The sequence below is a fragment of the Rana temporaria genome, chromosome 6 (assembly GCF_905171775.1).
Source record: "Rana temporaria chromosome 6, aRanTem1.1, whole genome shotgun sequence".
NCBI classification, from domain to species: Eukaryota; Metazoa; Chordata; class Amphibia; order Anura; family Ranidae; genus Rana; species Rana temporaria.
The window spans coordinates 2,877,874-2,893,942 of NC_053494.1; the positions used below are offsets into that span (position 1 = coordinate 2,877,874).

Genomic DNA, 16,069 nt, shown 5'->3' on the forward strand with positions numbered 1-16,069 from the left:
TAAAATTCGTTGTTTTCATTTACGTTTTACGAAGATTCGTAAGTTATTTTTCGTTAGATTCGATTTTCGTATTTTATTCTTTGTTCGGCATTTTAGTTGTTTTCATTTCGTTATTCGACTATTAGCAATAGTAAGTTTGCATTTTCGTTTATTTTTTCGTAATTATGATTTTATGGGGGGTGTTCGGTGTTTTCGTTAATTCTGTGTTTTCGTTCATTTTTTCTTTCGTTGTTTCTGCTTTTTTACATTTAACAGTTTCGTATATTCGTTGTTTTCCATATTCGTTAACTAGGGAAATATCGTTATTCGTTATAATTTTAGCTAAGCCGTTCGTTCATTCGTTGGTTACCGAATCAACGAAAATAACGAAAAATAACGGAAAACGTATTCGTAACTTAAAAAACTGCACATGTCTACTTCCTCCCCACTCCTCTCAAGACCTCCTTTTCTCTAGCTCCCTTGTCTCCTCCCATGATCATCTCCAGGCATTCTCCAGAGCCTCTCCTATGCTCTGGAACTCTCCATCTCAATCTGTCCGGCTATCTCCTACTCTAACATCTCTTCAGGGAAGCCTATCACGCCTCCAACTAATCTGTTATCACTTTTATCAGCTCATACTGTACAAGTGGAAGGGACTCAGTGAGCGCTAAATATCCATGGGTTAAGGGTGGAAAATCCTTGTCTTGCCTTGGGTGCTGACAACCCACGCTACGTAAATAATTTTACTGTTAGGGGCCCCCACAACTTGGGAAATGTTATCAAGGGGTTACGGCACTAGAAGGTTGAGAACCACTATCCTAAAACAATGGGGGGGGGAGCAGGTGAGTGTACAGGGGGACCTGGGCAGCAGAAAGAAAAGGAATTGGGACAAGAGGGGTGGCATACATTGGTACCAATCCCCTGTATTTTCCTCCTTTAGCAGCTGAATACCGGCGAGAGGAAGAGGAGGAGAAGCCTACTTTCATCTGCTGCAGAAGAAAATACAGATCGGTCCATTAATTTCCACTCCGGCCGCCTATCCTGTCCAGGCAAGTAAGGATCGCGGCTAACCTGTCACCTGCCCACAATTTATGGGTTGCCAAATCCAGGATTAGGGTGTACCCAGGCACACCTGGCACACCCTTTTGGCACGCCTATGGTCCCAGTAGATATCGGGTCCGCCGGACCCACTACTCGGCTCCCACTGTGTTCAATCCTAGCAGGAGCCGGTCGCCAGTGGCATGGGACTGTAATAAAAAAAAACATGTACAGGTATGTGATTTTACGAACCCTGCCGCAGTCTGCGGCAGGGTTCGTAAAATCACATACCTGTACATGTTTTTTTTATTACGGGTCTGGGGCGCGATCGCATGCCACCGGCGACCGGCTCCTGCTAGGATTGAACACAGCGGGAGCCGAGTAGCGGTCCTCCTCTCATATGGGGAGGTAGTACGTGGAGCGGTCCTCAAGAGGTTAAAATATACAATTCCACATTTAGCCACTAGATGGAGCTAATAGCATAATAAATTCAAATGATACTTAGCGCCATCTAGTGGCTGAATGCATTGATTTAAAATGTAATATACCACATTTGGCCACTAGATGGTGCCTAAAATCACAATAAATTCTCATAATACTTAGCGCCATTAAGTGGCGAATGTGGTACTTTTCTTTTAAAATCAATGAAAAACATTCGTCCAGCATAGGAAATCGCCCAAAAAATATGTTCAACCCATTCACACAGAGCTAATATATATACACTTTAACTGGGAAAAATATATATACGATTTTTTTTTGGAGTGGTATGTCGCTTTTGACAATATTTATTGTTTGCTACAGAAACTTTTAATTTTCATTTCAGAATAAAAAGAAGGTTTTCATGTCGTTCCCTTTGTTGGCTGGCAGCTCTCAGGATTCATCTAGCAGAGTGACGGGTCCAACCTGAAGTACGTTACATAAGGAAGGAGAAGCCGGGACAGAAGGAACATTCATCCCTCATTCTCTGGTGAACGAGGAGCGCTTGGCTGCAGAAGGAGGAAGCTGTGTCTGGTGACGGAACTCAGAAATCAGGAAATAACTCCGAAAACAATGCAACTCGTTTATAATATTTGGAGACAAGGTGTGCGCACACCTCCCATCGTTTATACAAGAACCAGAGAAGATGGGTGAAGACAACTATTTCAGGGGGGGGGGGGGGGACATTGTTGCTAGTCCCTCATCTGCATTATGTGAAATGTACTGTGCCTTTAAGAAGGTCCGGGGGTGACCTCCTAGTAATCATTGCTCAGTGCCATACACATTCCAATGTCGGTCCTCCTCTCATACGGGGAGGTAGAAGCCAACTTTACATCGTTCACGTGTATATATATATATATATATATATATATATATATATATATATATATATATATTTATTATATGCCTCAGAAATCTCGCTCTTTATTTTATAACTAGAAGAAGGTTTTAGTGTCACTTCCTCTGTTGGCTGGCAGTTCTCAGGATTCATTTAGAGAGAGAGAGAGAGAGAGGGGGGGAGGGAGGGAGGGAGAGGGGGGGAGAGAGAGAGGAAAGGGGGAGAGAGAGAGAATGAGAGAGAGAGGGGGGGGGAAGAGAGGGAGAGAGAGAGAGATAGAGAGAAAGGAAGAGAGAGAGGAAGAGAGAGAGGGGAGAAAGAGAGAGAGAGGGGGTGTGAGAGAGAGGGAGAGAGAGGAATAGAGACACAGAGAGGGAGGGAGAGAGAGGAAGAGAGAGAGAGAGGGAGAGAGGGGAGAGAGAGGGAGAGAGAGAGAAAGAGACAGGGGAGAGAAAGAGAGGGAGGGGGAGAGAGAGAGGAAGAGAGAGAGAGATAGGAAGAGAGAGAGAGGGATGGAGAGAGAGGAAGAGAGGGAGGGAGAGAGGGAGGGAGAGAGAGAGGGAGGGAGAGAGAGAGGAAGAGAGAGATAGGGGGAGAGAGAGAGGGAGGGAGGGAGAGAGGAAGAGAGAGAGAGGAAGAGAGAGATAGGGGGAGAGAGGGAGGGAGAGAGGAAGAGAGAGAGGGAGGGAGAGAGAGATGGGAAGAGAGAGAGGGCGGGAGAGAGAGAGAGGAAGAAAGAGAGAGAAGAGAAAGAGAGAGAGAGGACTTTTCACAGACTTATGTCCATTCCCCTTTATATTACCCCCATTTCCTATACAAACTCAACTGCTTTGGCAATGCTAACATGTATTTGGTCCTGCCAATGAAGCGTATTTGAATTTGAGAGAGAGAGAAGGAGAGAAAGAGAGAGAGAGGGGAGAGAGAGAGAGAGAGAGAGAGAGAGAGAGAGAGAGAGAGAGAGAGAGAGAGAGAGAGAGAGAGAGAAGATAGAGAAGAGAGAGAGAAGGAGAGAGAGAGAGAGAAGAGAGAAATAGAGAGAGAGAGAGAGAGAAGAGAGAGAGAGAAAAGAGAGAGAGAGAGAGAGAGAGAGAAGGAGCGAGAGAGAAGGAGCGAGAGAGAAGGAGCGAGAGAGAGGGAGAGAGAGAGAGAGAGAGAGAGAAGAGAGAAGAGAAGAGAGAGGAGAGAGAGAAGAGAGAGAGAGAGAGAGAGGGAAGAGAGAGAGAAGGAGAGAGAGAGAGAGAGAAGAGAGAAATAGAGAGAGAGAGAGAGAAGAGAGAAAGAGAGAGAGAGAGAGAGAGAGAGAGGAGAGAGAGAGAAGAGAGAAATAGAGAGAGAGAGAGAGAGAGAGAGAAGAGAGAAAGAGAGAGAGAGAGAGAAGAGAGTGACGGGTCCAACCTGAAGTACATTACATAAGGAAGGAGAAGCCGGGACAGAAGGAACATTCATCCCTCATTTCCTGGTGAACGAGGAGCGCTTGGCTGCAGAAAGAGGAAGATATCTTCAATGACGGGCCCAACAAATAAGGAAACAAATCCTAAAACAATGCAACTCATTTATAATAATTGGAGACAAGCTGCACATCTCTGATGTCATGAATACTTAATTTCTCTCCATGATTCGGCATTAATTAGTTGTCTCTACCAAACAAAATCTGAGCTGATTTATGCAAAATACCGGAGATTGGAAATTATACAATCTTAGAAAGTATGAGTATGATTTGAATAGAGGGAATATAGATGCCCACCAATCAGAGCCACTCCATATAAACCAATGAAGGAGAGGCCTATAATAAAATACACACTAGATGAAGAAAGGGGGAAGGGGGTTCTTTGGAACATCAGTGACCAGAATGGGGCCCTCATGCACATCTCCATGGTAATTATGGAATATATCCTGACACTTATATATAAATGTTTATCTTATGTATTTCCTTTCTCATTGTTTGTATTTAGTAATATGTTGGATTTCTTTTAATATTGTTTATTTTCTGTATCCTGAGAGATTGTTTTTTTTATTATTATTATTATTATTATTATTATTATTATTATTATTATTATTATTATTATTATGACCATTTTTTTATTGCATTTTATATAAAAAAAAATAGACATTGGAGTTCCTTTAAATGTATTTAATTGAAGTTCAGCATCACATTTTTTTCTTTCAAACTCAGGAGAAACATTTATTAGAAAATGTAGTAATATAAAATAATTTACTTAACTTGTACTCCGCTGAGGGATAAATTATTTCATGTAATGTTCTGTTTTCTGTAGAGATTAATTTACTAAGAAGTTTTAAGATTTAAAATGAGTCTGGAATCATTTAGAGAAAATATCCTCTCCTGTGTGCTCCGGGGACGTCAGGAGGGGATTTCTGCATTATAAATATAAGAATGTGAAGCTAATAAAAGAGATTACAATTTAAATGTCACTCTGATTTTTTTATTATATTAATAGTAAAAATTTTCAGCAAATTGTCTCCATATCAGATCTGCTGCTACTGAACTGACCCTTCCAGGGACGATCCCCCTCCTCTCTTCCATCCGGATTTATCAGACAATATCTGAGAAGAGGCTGAAACAAGAAAAATTAATATATATATATATTTAGGCAGCACAAAATAATAATTTTCTGTAGTAAAGTCTCACTTTCTGGCAGCCGATACAGCCATCTAGGCTCTGTGTGGAGAAAGGAGAAAAGTAATTCAATGGTTCATTATTAAACACAGAGGTCAGTCTCTGTCAAAGGTCCTGGTCCACAAGTTGAGCTTCTTAGATTTCACAAAAATATAGAATATTTAGGAAAATACTTTAAAATATTTTTTTTGAGGATGCAGGAATAACTCTTTTAATTTTTCAGTTTTTTTTATTATTTATTTTCTGTATTTATTTTTTTTTTTTTTTACTATCCTTTACTCAACTTTAGTAATATCTTTAACTATTTATGGCACGGTGGGAATTGGTCATGTACTGTAGTCTTAAACTGTTTTGTTGTGTTTCTGATGCAGTCGGTCATATTGTTTCATACTATTTTATCATGTGAGCAGAGACTGTCCGCTTTGCCATGACTTAGCCAATAATGAAGCATATTATTATTATTATAATTATTATTATTTATTTTTTTAGCAAATGCCATTGGATGTTTTAAGAGACTATTTTATTATTCTGTGTTATAATGGTGCTACAATTACCCCTTATATGGTAGTATCACAACATTCGATTTTTTAATCAAATCTGAAATAGTTTAGGTTTATTTTTTTTAATAAATCCCTTTTATGAATGTTATTATTTATTATAAACTCTATGGGCCAGATTCACAGACAGCGGCGTATGTTTGAGCGGGCGCAGCGCAGCTCATATGCGCTACGCCGACGTAACATAGAGAGGCAAGACCAGTATTCACAAAGCACTTGCTCCCTAATGCCGCATACACACCATCACTTTATGTGATGAAAAAAAACGACACTTTCTGTGAAGTAAAAAATGACGTTTTTGAAACTTCAATTTTCAAAGACGAAGTTGCCTACACACCATCGTTTTTCTCACAATGTTCTTGCAAAGTGAGGTTACGTTCCACCACGTTTTACCATTTGAAGCTTGCTTCATAAGTAGCTTCTGGGCATGCGTGGATGAAAAAACGTCTTAGAAAACGACGTTTTTTGCTACACACGGTCAATTTCTGTGAAGTAAAAAGTGCACTTTTGAAAAACGACACATACAATTGAAGCATGCTTCAATTTTTTTTGGTCGTTTTTTACAAGACATAAAACAACGTTTTCCCCCACACACAGTCAATTAAAGTGACGTTTTTAAAAACGTCAATTTTTTTCATCACATAAAGTGATGGTGTGTACGCGGCATAAGTTACGGCGGCGTAGTGTAAATGGGCCGGCGTAAGCCCGCCTTATTCAAATTAGGAGGGAAGTGGGCATGTTGTATTAAAATTAACCGTGACCCCATGTAAATGAAGGGCCGAACGAATGGCACATGCGCGCACATGCTCAGAATCACGTCGCATATACTCCCTAAGATACGACCCCTCAATGCGTACGACGTGAACGTAACCTACGCCCAGCCCCATTCACGTACGACTTACGCGAACTACGTAAACTACGGCGGCTGTTCCGACGTCCATACCCTAACATGACTTACCGCTGCTTTATGAGGGGTAAACTTACGCCGGACGTACGCCTTACGTAAACGGCGTAGATTACTGCAACGGGCGTAAGTACGTTTGTGAATCAGCGTATCTAGCTCATTTACATATTCAATGCGTAAATCAATGGAAGCGCCCCTTACGGCCAGCGTAAATATGCGCCCAAGATACGACGACGTAGGAGACTTACGTCGGTCGTATCTTTCCAAAATTCAGGCGTATCTGGTTTCCTGAATCAGGCGCAGAGATACGACAGCGCATCTGTGGACTTACGCGGCGTATTAGTAGATACATCGGCGTAAGTCGTACGTGAATCCCGGCCTATAACTTCTTGCTGTTATAACCCTGAAAATGTCTGAATCCCTGAAACACATTATCATTTTCTTTTCTTTTTTTTTAATGAGTGTCTCATAAAAATAAAATATTAGACTCATTTAATGTGCAGTGTTGCTTTCTTAAATATTTGTATATTGTTTTTACTTTTTATTTTTCCTTTGTTTATCAAATTTCAAATATTTTATTTTCTTTAATAATAAATCATTTTACTGTATACATTTTATCATTTGACTTTTTCTTACTTTTTTTTTTACCAAATCTGAAATAGTTTAGGTTTATTTATTTTTATAAATCCTTTTGCTCAGTGTTATCACTTATTATTTATTATAAACTTTTCTATTATCGTGCTGTTTTAGCACCGAAGAAGGGGTATTGTCTGAACCCCTGAAATGCAATGACATTTTTTTTTTTTTAGATTGGTAATTTTGACTTTTTCTTGCCTTTTTTTCCCTAATTTAAAATAGCTTTTTAATAATAAAGCCTTTTACTATATGACTTTTTTTTTACCAAATATTCTTCTTTTTTTTTTTTTTTTTTAGCAGATGCCATTGGATGTTTTAGAGATTGTTTTATTATTCTGTGTTATAATAGTGCTAGAATTGCCTCTTATATGGTAGTATCACAGCATTAGATTTTTTATCAAATCTGAAATAGTTTGGGTTTGTTTTTTTATAAATCGCTTTTATGAATGTTATTATTTATTATGAACTCTCACGGCGCAGCGTATCTGAGATATGCTACGCCGCCATAACTTACTTTTTTTGGTTTGAATCCTCAACGAATCCTCAACGAATTTGCGCCGTAAGTTACGGCGGCGTAGTGTATCCCTCGTAACGGCTGCCTAATTCAAATCGGCGAGTAGGGGGGCGTGTTTAATTTAAATGAAGCATGTCCCCACGCCGAATGAACTGCGCATGCGCCGTCCCTAAATTTCCCGCCGTGCATTGTGCTAAATGACGTCATTTTTTTTAACTTAGACGTGAATTACGTCCATCCCGATTCACGGACAACTTGCGCAAAAAAAAAATCAAAATAACGCGGGAACGACGGCCATACTTAACATGGCAAGTCTATCTATACGCTGCAAAATAGCAGCTTTAACTATACCCCAGAAAAAGCCGACTAGAGATGATGTAAGAGAATGCGACGGCCGCGCGGACGTTCGTGGATCGTCGGAAATAGCTAATTTGCATACTCGACGCGGAAAACGACGTGAACGCCACCCAGCGGGCGCCAAAGTATTGCATCTAAGATCCGAAGGCGTACGCCTGTCGGATTCTAACCCAGAAGCCGTCGTATCTTGGTTTGAGGATTCAAACCAAAGATACGACGCAGGAAATTTGAAAGTACGCCAGCGTTTCAGTAGATACTCCGGCGTACTTTCACTGTGGATCTGCCCCTCTATCTTCTTGCTGAAAAATAGGTGAGTTTCTGATTCCCTGAAACACATTGGCATTTTATTTTTATTTTTTTTAATGATTGTCTCATAAAAATAACATTTTAGACTAATTTACAATGCTGTGTGGCTTTCTTAAATATTCTTACATAGTTTTTTTTGTAATTTTTCCTTTTTTATCAAATTTTTTTATATTTTTTTTCTTTTATAATAAAACATTTTACTGTATACATTTTATTATTTACATTTTCTTACTTTTTTACCAAATCTGAAATAGTTTAGGTTTATTAATTTCTTATAAATCCTTTTGCTCAGTGTTATTACTTATTATTTATTATAAACTTTTCTTTTATCGTGATGTTTTAGCACCGAAGAAGGGGTAGTGTCTGAACCCCTGAAATGCAATGATTTTTTTTTTATATTGGTCATTTTGACTTTTTCTTGCCTTTTTTCCAAATTTAAAATAGTTTTTTTTATAATAAAGCCTTTTACTATATGACTTTTTTTTATTTGACTTTTCCTCCTTTTTTACCAATTTTTACCTTTTTTACCAATTTTTTTTGTATACATTCTTACTTTTTTACCAAATCTGAAAAAGTTTAGGTTTATTATTATTTTTTTTTTTTTATAAGTCCATTTAATCAGTGTTATTATTTATTATAAACGTTTCTATTATTGTGATGTTTTAGCACCAAAGAAGGGATATTGTCTGAACCCCTGAAAAGCAATGAGATATTTTATATATAAATATATATATATATATATATTGGTCATTTTGACTTTTTCTTGCCTTTTTTCCTAATTTAAAATAGCTTTTTAACCACTTCACGACCGCCCACTGTATATATACTTCAGCATTTTAAAGATGGATATCGCAGTAACGGAAGCAGCTGCTGCCACAACCAAGGTATCCATATTTTCAGTGGGCGGTTCTGTTTCCGATAATGGTGGTCTCTGCAGCGGATTCGCCGCAAGATCACCGTTATCGGCGGCGGGAGGGGGCCCCCTCCCACCGCTCTCTCGCTCCCTCCGCCGCTACCGATGGCTCCGTCGACCCTAATCAGGTCCTTCTCCTTCACATTGCTGGGTATGGATACGAGTGAGGGGAAGATGGCCCCCACCTGTATACCGAAGCAGGGCGGAAGTGACGTCACTTCCGCCCATATCTCTTAAAGGTAAATTTTTTTTGTAATATTTTCAAATGACATTTTTATTTTATTTTATTGCATTTAAGTGTAAATATGAGATGTGACATATTTTTGACCCCCAGATCTCATATTTAAGAGGACCTGTCATGTTTTTTTTCTATTACAAGAGATGACCCAATTAAAAAAAAAAAACTGTTTTAAAATTAATAAAATAAAGTAAAATAAATAGGTATTTTTTTTTAAAGAGCCCCGTCCCTACGAGCTCGCGTGCAGAAGCGAACGCATACGTGAGCAGCGCCCGCATATGAAAACGGTGTTCAAACCACAAATGTGAGGTATCGCCGCGATCGTTAGAGCGAGTGCAATAATTCTAGCCCTAGACCTCCTCTGTAACTCAAAACATGCAACCTGTAGAATTTTTTAAACGTCGCCTATGGAGATTTTTAAGGGTAAAAGTTTGATGCCATTCCACGAGCTGGCGCAATTTTGAAGCGTGACATGTTGGGTATCAATCTACTCGGCGTAACATTATCTTTTACAATTTAAATAAAATTGGGTGAACTTTACTGTTGTCTTATTTTTTATTTAAAAAATGTGTTTTTTCCAAAAAAAAGGGCGCTTGTAAGACCACTGTGCAAATACGGTGTGACAAAAAGTGTTGCAACGACCGCCATTTTATTCTCTAGGGTGGTAGAAAATAAATGTATAATGTTTGGGGGTTCTAAGTAATTTTCTAGCAGAAAAACTTGTTTTTAACTTGTAAACACTGAGTCTAAAAAACAAGCTCGGTCTTTAAGTGGTTAATAATAAAGCCTTTTACTATATGAATTTTTTTACTTGACATTTCTTCCTTTTTTTACCATTTTTTTTTTAAATAAATAATTTTACTATATGAATTTTATTATTATTTTTGTATTATGAATAATATTTCTATTATCTTGCTGTTGTAGTACAGAAGAAGGGGCCGTGCCTGAACCTCCGAAATGCATTACAACTATTATTATTTTTCTGATTATCTTATAAAATACCATTTCAGACTTATTGACCATTGGTTCCGCTCTCTTGATGCTTCTTGTATAGTTTTCTTTTATTTTTTTGGTCACTTTCTTAACCACAAATTGGACAGAAAATGTGATGTTTTCACCAACATCTGAGATTTTTTGAGAAAAATGATAACATTTGTTTATAATTAATAAGGGACTCGAGTTTTCTGCAAACATTTTGAGTTTTGAATCTCCAGTTTACAATTTGTTTTTATAAATGTATCATTAAATGTTTTGAATTTGTAATAAATCAATTCTCTAAATTGCAACAAAAAGTGAACTGTATATTATTACTATATATTCTATATTACTTAAAATTAACAAAAGAGAGCCGTACTGTTACAATGGGAAATCAGACCATTTTGAAGGATCTAATTCTCTCCGGATTATCTGACCTCCCGACTCTACAGCTCCCTTTGTTTCTCTTCTTCCTCCTCATCTACCTTCTGACATTAATCTGGAATTCTCTGATCATTGTCCTCATAGTCACCGAATCTCACCTCCATGTTCCTATGTATTTCTTCCTTGGGAACATGGGCGGTTTGGACCTCTGTTGTTCTTCATTAACCGTCCCACGGATGTTATTTGACCTTCACACCGAGACAAGAAAAATTACTATATCAGCTTGTATAACCCAAGTCTTCTTCTTCACTTTCTGTACTACTTCTGAGGTTTCTCTGTTGGCTGTCATGTCCTATGACCGATTTTCTGCCATTTGTCAGCCGTTACATTACACACAGATCATGAGCTGGAAAGTGTGTGGTCAGTTGATGACCATCGTGGGGTGTCTCAGTTTTACCAACTCTTTAGTTCACACACTTTATACCTGCAATTTAACATTTTGTGGATCAGATATTATAGAAAGTTTCTTCTGTGACCTTCCTCAGTTGCTTCAGATTTCCTGCAGTGACATCTCCATCAACGTTCTTCTCCTCTTTATCTTTGGTGGCTCCATTACTATCGGGTGTCTGACGCTGACCTTCCTGTCCTATGTCTATATATTCAAAACCGTCCTAAAAATGAAAGTTGGGGGCGGTAGACGTAAAGTATTCTCTACATGTACCCCTCATCTCACTGTGATGTTTATATTTTATGGCTCCGTATTTTTTAATTATTTTCAGCTAAATGAAAGTCATCGGTTTGCCGGTAACAAAGGGGTCTCTGTGTTTTACACGGTGATCCTTCCACTCCTCAACCCTCTGATTTACAGTCTGAGGAACCAGGATATCAGAAAAGCGTCCCGAGATGTTTTAAAGAAGATCCTCCCCAACGCAGTATAGAATTCACCGTAACTAAACCTACCGTATATACTCGAGTATAAGCCGACCCGAATATAAGCCAAGGCACCTCATTTTACCACAAAAAAATGTGAAAACATATTGACTCGAGTATAAGCCTAGGGTGTCCATCTGCATGCCTCACTGTGCCTCACTTTGCTTCACTGTGCCCATGCCTCACTGTGCCCATGCCTCACTGTGCCCATACCTCACTGTGTCCATGCCTCACTGTGCCCATGCCTCACTGTGTCCATGACTAAACTGACGTTTAACATGGGAGTATATAGAAGGGCTTTGCCTGGCTTCGAAAAATCAGTGCTCCCCGGCCGTAGGTCCCTCAGTCAACAAACTTTGCACACTTGTAGAGGAAAAATGGGGCTACATGTGTGCCAAGTTTCGGGTCCAGGAGACCTACGACCAGCCGGTACCGAGTCCCCAAAATCACCAGAGAAATTACCATTTAACATGGGAGTCTATGAAAGGGGTGCCCGGATTTGAGAAATCGGTGCACCCCGGCCGTAGGTCCTCCGGACAATAAGCTTTGCACGCTTGTAAAGGAAGACATGTATGCCAAGTTTGGGGTCCAGGAGACCTACGATCGGCCGATACTGGGTCCCCAAAGTCCGGGAGATCAGGCGCAAAAAGGTGATTTGAGTATAACCCGAGGGGGGCATTTTAATTCAATTGCATTACAGGATATGATAATGACAACAATGAAAATAGAAGGGGGAGCACTCACATCGCCAAATCCGTAAGTTTGAGAGGGAACAACAAAAAAGGGTACTCAAAGAGTAACCCATATGCCGGACCTTAGAGACAATAGAATAGAAAACAATAGAGAAATTGAAAAAAGAGAAAACGGATCTCACTGTCTTGTAGTAGACTAGGCCTTGTGTACACATATCCAATAGCAGAGAAGTTCACCAAGAGTATCCAACAAATGGAATAATTCCAAGAGACTGCATATAGGTGACCAAGAAGCAGCTAACTTGGCACAGATGGATAATGATTGGATCGTTTCCAACCAGGGGCAAGGCAGACGCCACACAAAGATGGCATAAAACAGATAGCCATGCTAAGAAGTGTTGATGCTGCAGAGCCAGAGTCCACTTAGGGATTACAAAGCAGCAGCTCATAAATGCTGATATGGTGTTTTATATACCCATCCGCATGGAATACCCATAAGGGGGTGATTTCAACACTGGAATGATCTAGGATTGCCCCTGGGAGACAGCCTTTCGCTGTACACTAAATTTCCCCTGGGAGACAGCCTTTCGGTGTACACTAAGGTGCCCCTGGGAGACAGCCTTTCGGTGTACACTAAATTGCCCCTGGGAGACAGTCTTTCGCTGTTCACTAAGGTGCCCCTGGGAGACAGCATTTCGCTCTACACTAAATTGCCCCTGGGAGACAGCCTTTCGCTCTACACTAAATTGCCCCTGGGAGACAGCCTTTCGCTGTACACTAAATTGCCCCGGGGAGACAGCCTTTCGGTGTACACTAAATTGCCCCTGGGAGACAGTCTTTCGCTGTTCACTAAGGTGCCCCTGGGAGACAGCATTTCGCTCTACACTAAATTGCCCCTGGGAGACAGCCTTTCGCTCTACACTAAATTGCCCCTGGGAGACAGCTTTTCGCTGTACTCTAAATTGCCCGTGGGAGACAGCCTTTCGCTGTATACTAAATGGCCCCTGGGAGACAGCCTTTCGCTGTACACTAAATTGCCCCTAGGAGACAGCCTTTCGCTGTACACTAAATTTGCCCTGGGAGACAGCCTTTCGGTGTACACTAAATTGCCCCTAGGAGACAGCCTTTCGCTGTACACTAAATTGCCCCGGGGAGACAGCCTTTCGGTGTACACTAAATTGCCCCTGGGAGACAGTCTTTCGCTGTTCACTAAGGTGCCCCTGGGAGACAGCATTTCGCTCTACACTAAATTGCCCCTGGGAGACAGCCTTTCGCTCTACACTAAATTGCCCCTGGGAGACAGCTTTTCGCTGTACTCTAAATTGCCCCTGGGAGACAGCCTTTCGCTGTATACTAAATGGCCCCTGGGAGACAGCCTTTCGCTGTACACTAAATTGCCCCTAGGAGACAGCCTTTCGCTGTACACTAAATTGCCCCTGGGAGACAGCCTTTCGGTGTACACTAAATTGCCCCTAGGAGACAGCCTTTCGCTGTACACTAAATTGCCCCTGGGAGACAGCCTTTCGCTGTATACTAAATGGCCCCTGGGAGACAGCCTTTCGCTGTACACTAAATTGCCCCTAGGAGACAGCATTTCGCTGTACACTAAATTTCCCCTGGGAGACAATCTTTCGCTGTACACTAAATTGCCCCTGGGAGACAGCCTTTCGCTGTATACTAAATGGCCCCTGGGAGACAGCCTTTCGCTGTATACTAAATGGCCCCTGGGAGACAGCCTTTCGCTGTACACTAAATTGCCCCTAGGAGACAGCCTTTCGCTGTATACTAAATGGCCCCTGGGAGACAGCCTTTCGCTGTACACTAAATTGCCCCTGGGAGACAGCCTTTCGCTGTATACTAAATGGCCCCTGGGAGACAGCCTTTCGCTGTACTCTAAATTGCTCCTGGGAGACAGCCTTTCGCTGTACACTAAATTGCCCCTGGGAGACAGCCTTTCGCTGTACACTAAATTGCCCCTGGGAGACAGTCTTTCGCTGTTCACTAAGGTGCCCCTGGGAGACAGCCTTTCGCTCTACACTAAATTGCCCCTGGGAGACAGTCTTTCGCTGTTCACTAAGGTGCCCCTGGGAGACAGCCTTTCGCTCTACACTAAATTGCCCCTGGGAGACAGCTTTTCGCTGTACTCTAAATTGCCCCTGGGAGACAGCCTTTCGCTGTATACTAAATGGCCCCTGGGAGACAGCCTTTCGCTGTACACTAAATTGCCCCTAGGAGACAGCCTTTCGCTGTACACTAAATTTCCCCTGGGAGACAGCCTTTCGGTGTACACTAAATTGCCCCTAGGAGACAGCCTTTCGCTGTACACTAAATTGCCCTGGGGAGACAGCCTTTCGGTGTACACTAAATTGCCCCTAGGAGACAGCCTTTCGCTGTACACTAAATTGCCCCTGGGAGACAGTCTTTCGCTGTTCACTAAGGTGCCCCTGGGAGACAGCCTTTCGCTCTACACTAAATTGCCCCTGCGAGACAGCCTTTCGGTGTACACTAAATTACCCCTAGGAGACAGCCTTTCGCTGTACACTAAATTGCCCCGGGGAGACAGCCTTTCGGTGTACACTAAATTTCCCCTAGGAGACAGCCTTTCGGTGTACACTAAATTGCCCCTGGGAGACAGCCTTTCGCTGTTCACTAAGGTGCCCCTGGGAGACAGCCTTTCGCTCTACACTAAATTGCCCCTGGGAGACAGCCTTTCGCTCTACACTAAATTGCCCCTGGGAGACAGCCTTTCGCTGTACTCTAAATTGCCCCTGGGAGACAGCCTTTCGCTGTATACTAAATGGCCCCTGGGAGACAGCCTTTCGCTGTACACTAAATTGCCCCTAGGAGACAGCCTTTCGCTGTACACTAAATTGCCCCTGGAAGACAGCCTTTCGCTGTACACTAAATTGCCCCTGGGAGACAGCCTTTCGCTGTACACTAAATTGCCCCTGGGAGACAGCCTTTCGCTGTACACTAAATTGCCCCTGGGAGACAGCCTTTCGCTGTACACTAAATTGCCCCTAGGAGACAGCCTTTCGCTGTACACTAAATTGCCCCTAGGAGACAGCCTTTCGCTGTACACTAATTTGCCCCGGGGAGACAGCCTTTCGGTGTACACTAAATTTCCCCTAGGAGACAGCCTTTCGGTGTACACTAAATTGCCCCCGGGAGACAGTCTTTCGCTGTTCACTAAGGTGCCCCTAGGAGACAGCCTTTCGCTGTACACTAAATTGCCCCTGGGAGACAGCCTTTCGGTGTACACTAAATTGCCCCTGGGAGACAGTCTTTCGCTGTATACTAAATGGCCCCTGGGAGACAGCCTTTCGCTCTACACTAAATTGCCCCTGGGAGACAGCCTTTCGCTGTATACTAAATGGCCCCTGGGAGACAGCCTTTCGCTGTATACTAAATTGCCCCTGGAAGACAGACTTTCGCTGTGCACTAAATTGCCCCTGGAAGACAGTCTTTCGCTGTACACTAAATTGCCCCTGGGCTGTACACGATAAGACATTTTCATATTTGGCTAGGCATATACAATGTTGACTAGGCGTTGTTTACATGGGTGGGTTGTAAAACAGGAGTGATAATAAACAACATCATATAAGAAGATAACTGGATGGATCCTCTGTGGAGGGTTCCTAAACTACAAGGTGGAAAACGAGAGGGGGGGGGGGGGGGGCGTACACTAACTACACT

The 16,069-nt window shown here is 41.7% G+C and overlaps 1 protein-coding gene across 1 annotated transcript; it reads left to right on the top strand.

Annotated features, from left to right (window-relative positions):
- Positions 1-10,753: 10,753 nt before the first annotated feature.
- Positions 10,754-11,689, top strand: LOC120942814 (olfactory receptor 1052-like). Its single transcript, XM_040355739.1, has one exon. The coding sequence runs from the start codon at positions 10,754-10,756 to the stop codon at positions 11,687-11,689; it is 936 nt and encodes a 311-aa protein (XP_040211673.1).
- The last annotated feature ends 4,380 nt before the right edge of the window (positions 11,690-16,069 follow it).

Excerpts from the sequence above, each read along its gene's own strand:
- LOC120942814 (XM_040355739.1), top strand. The coding sequence starts at position 10,754 with ATGGGAAATCAGACCATTTTGAAGGATCTAATTCTCTCCGGATTATCT.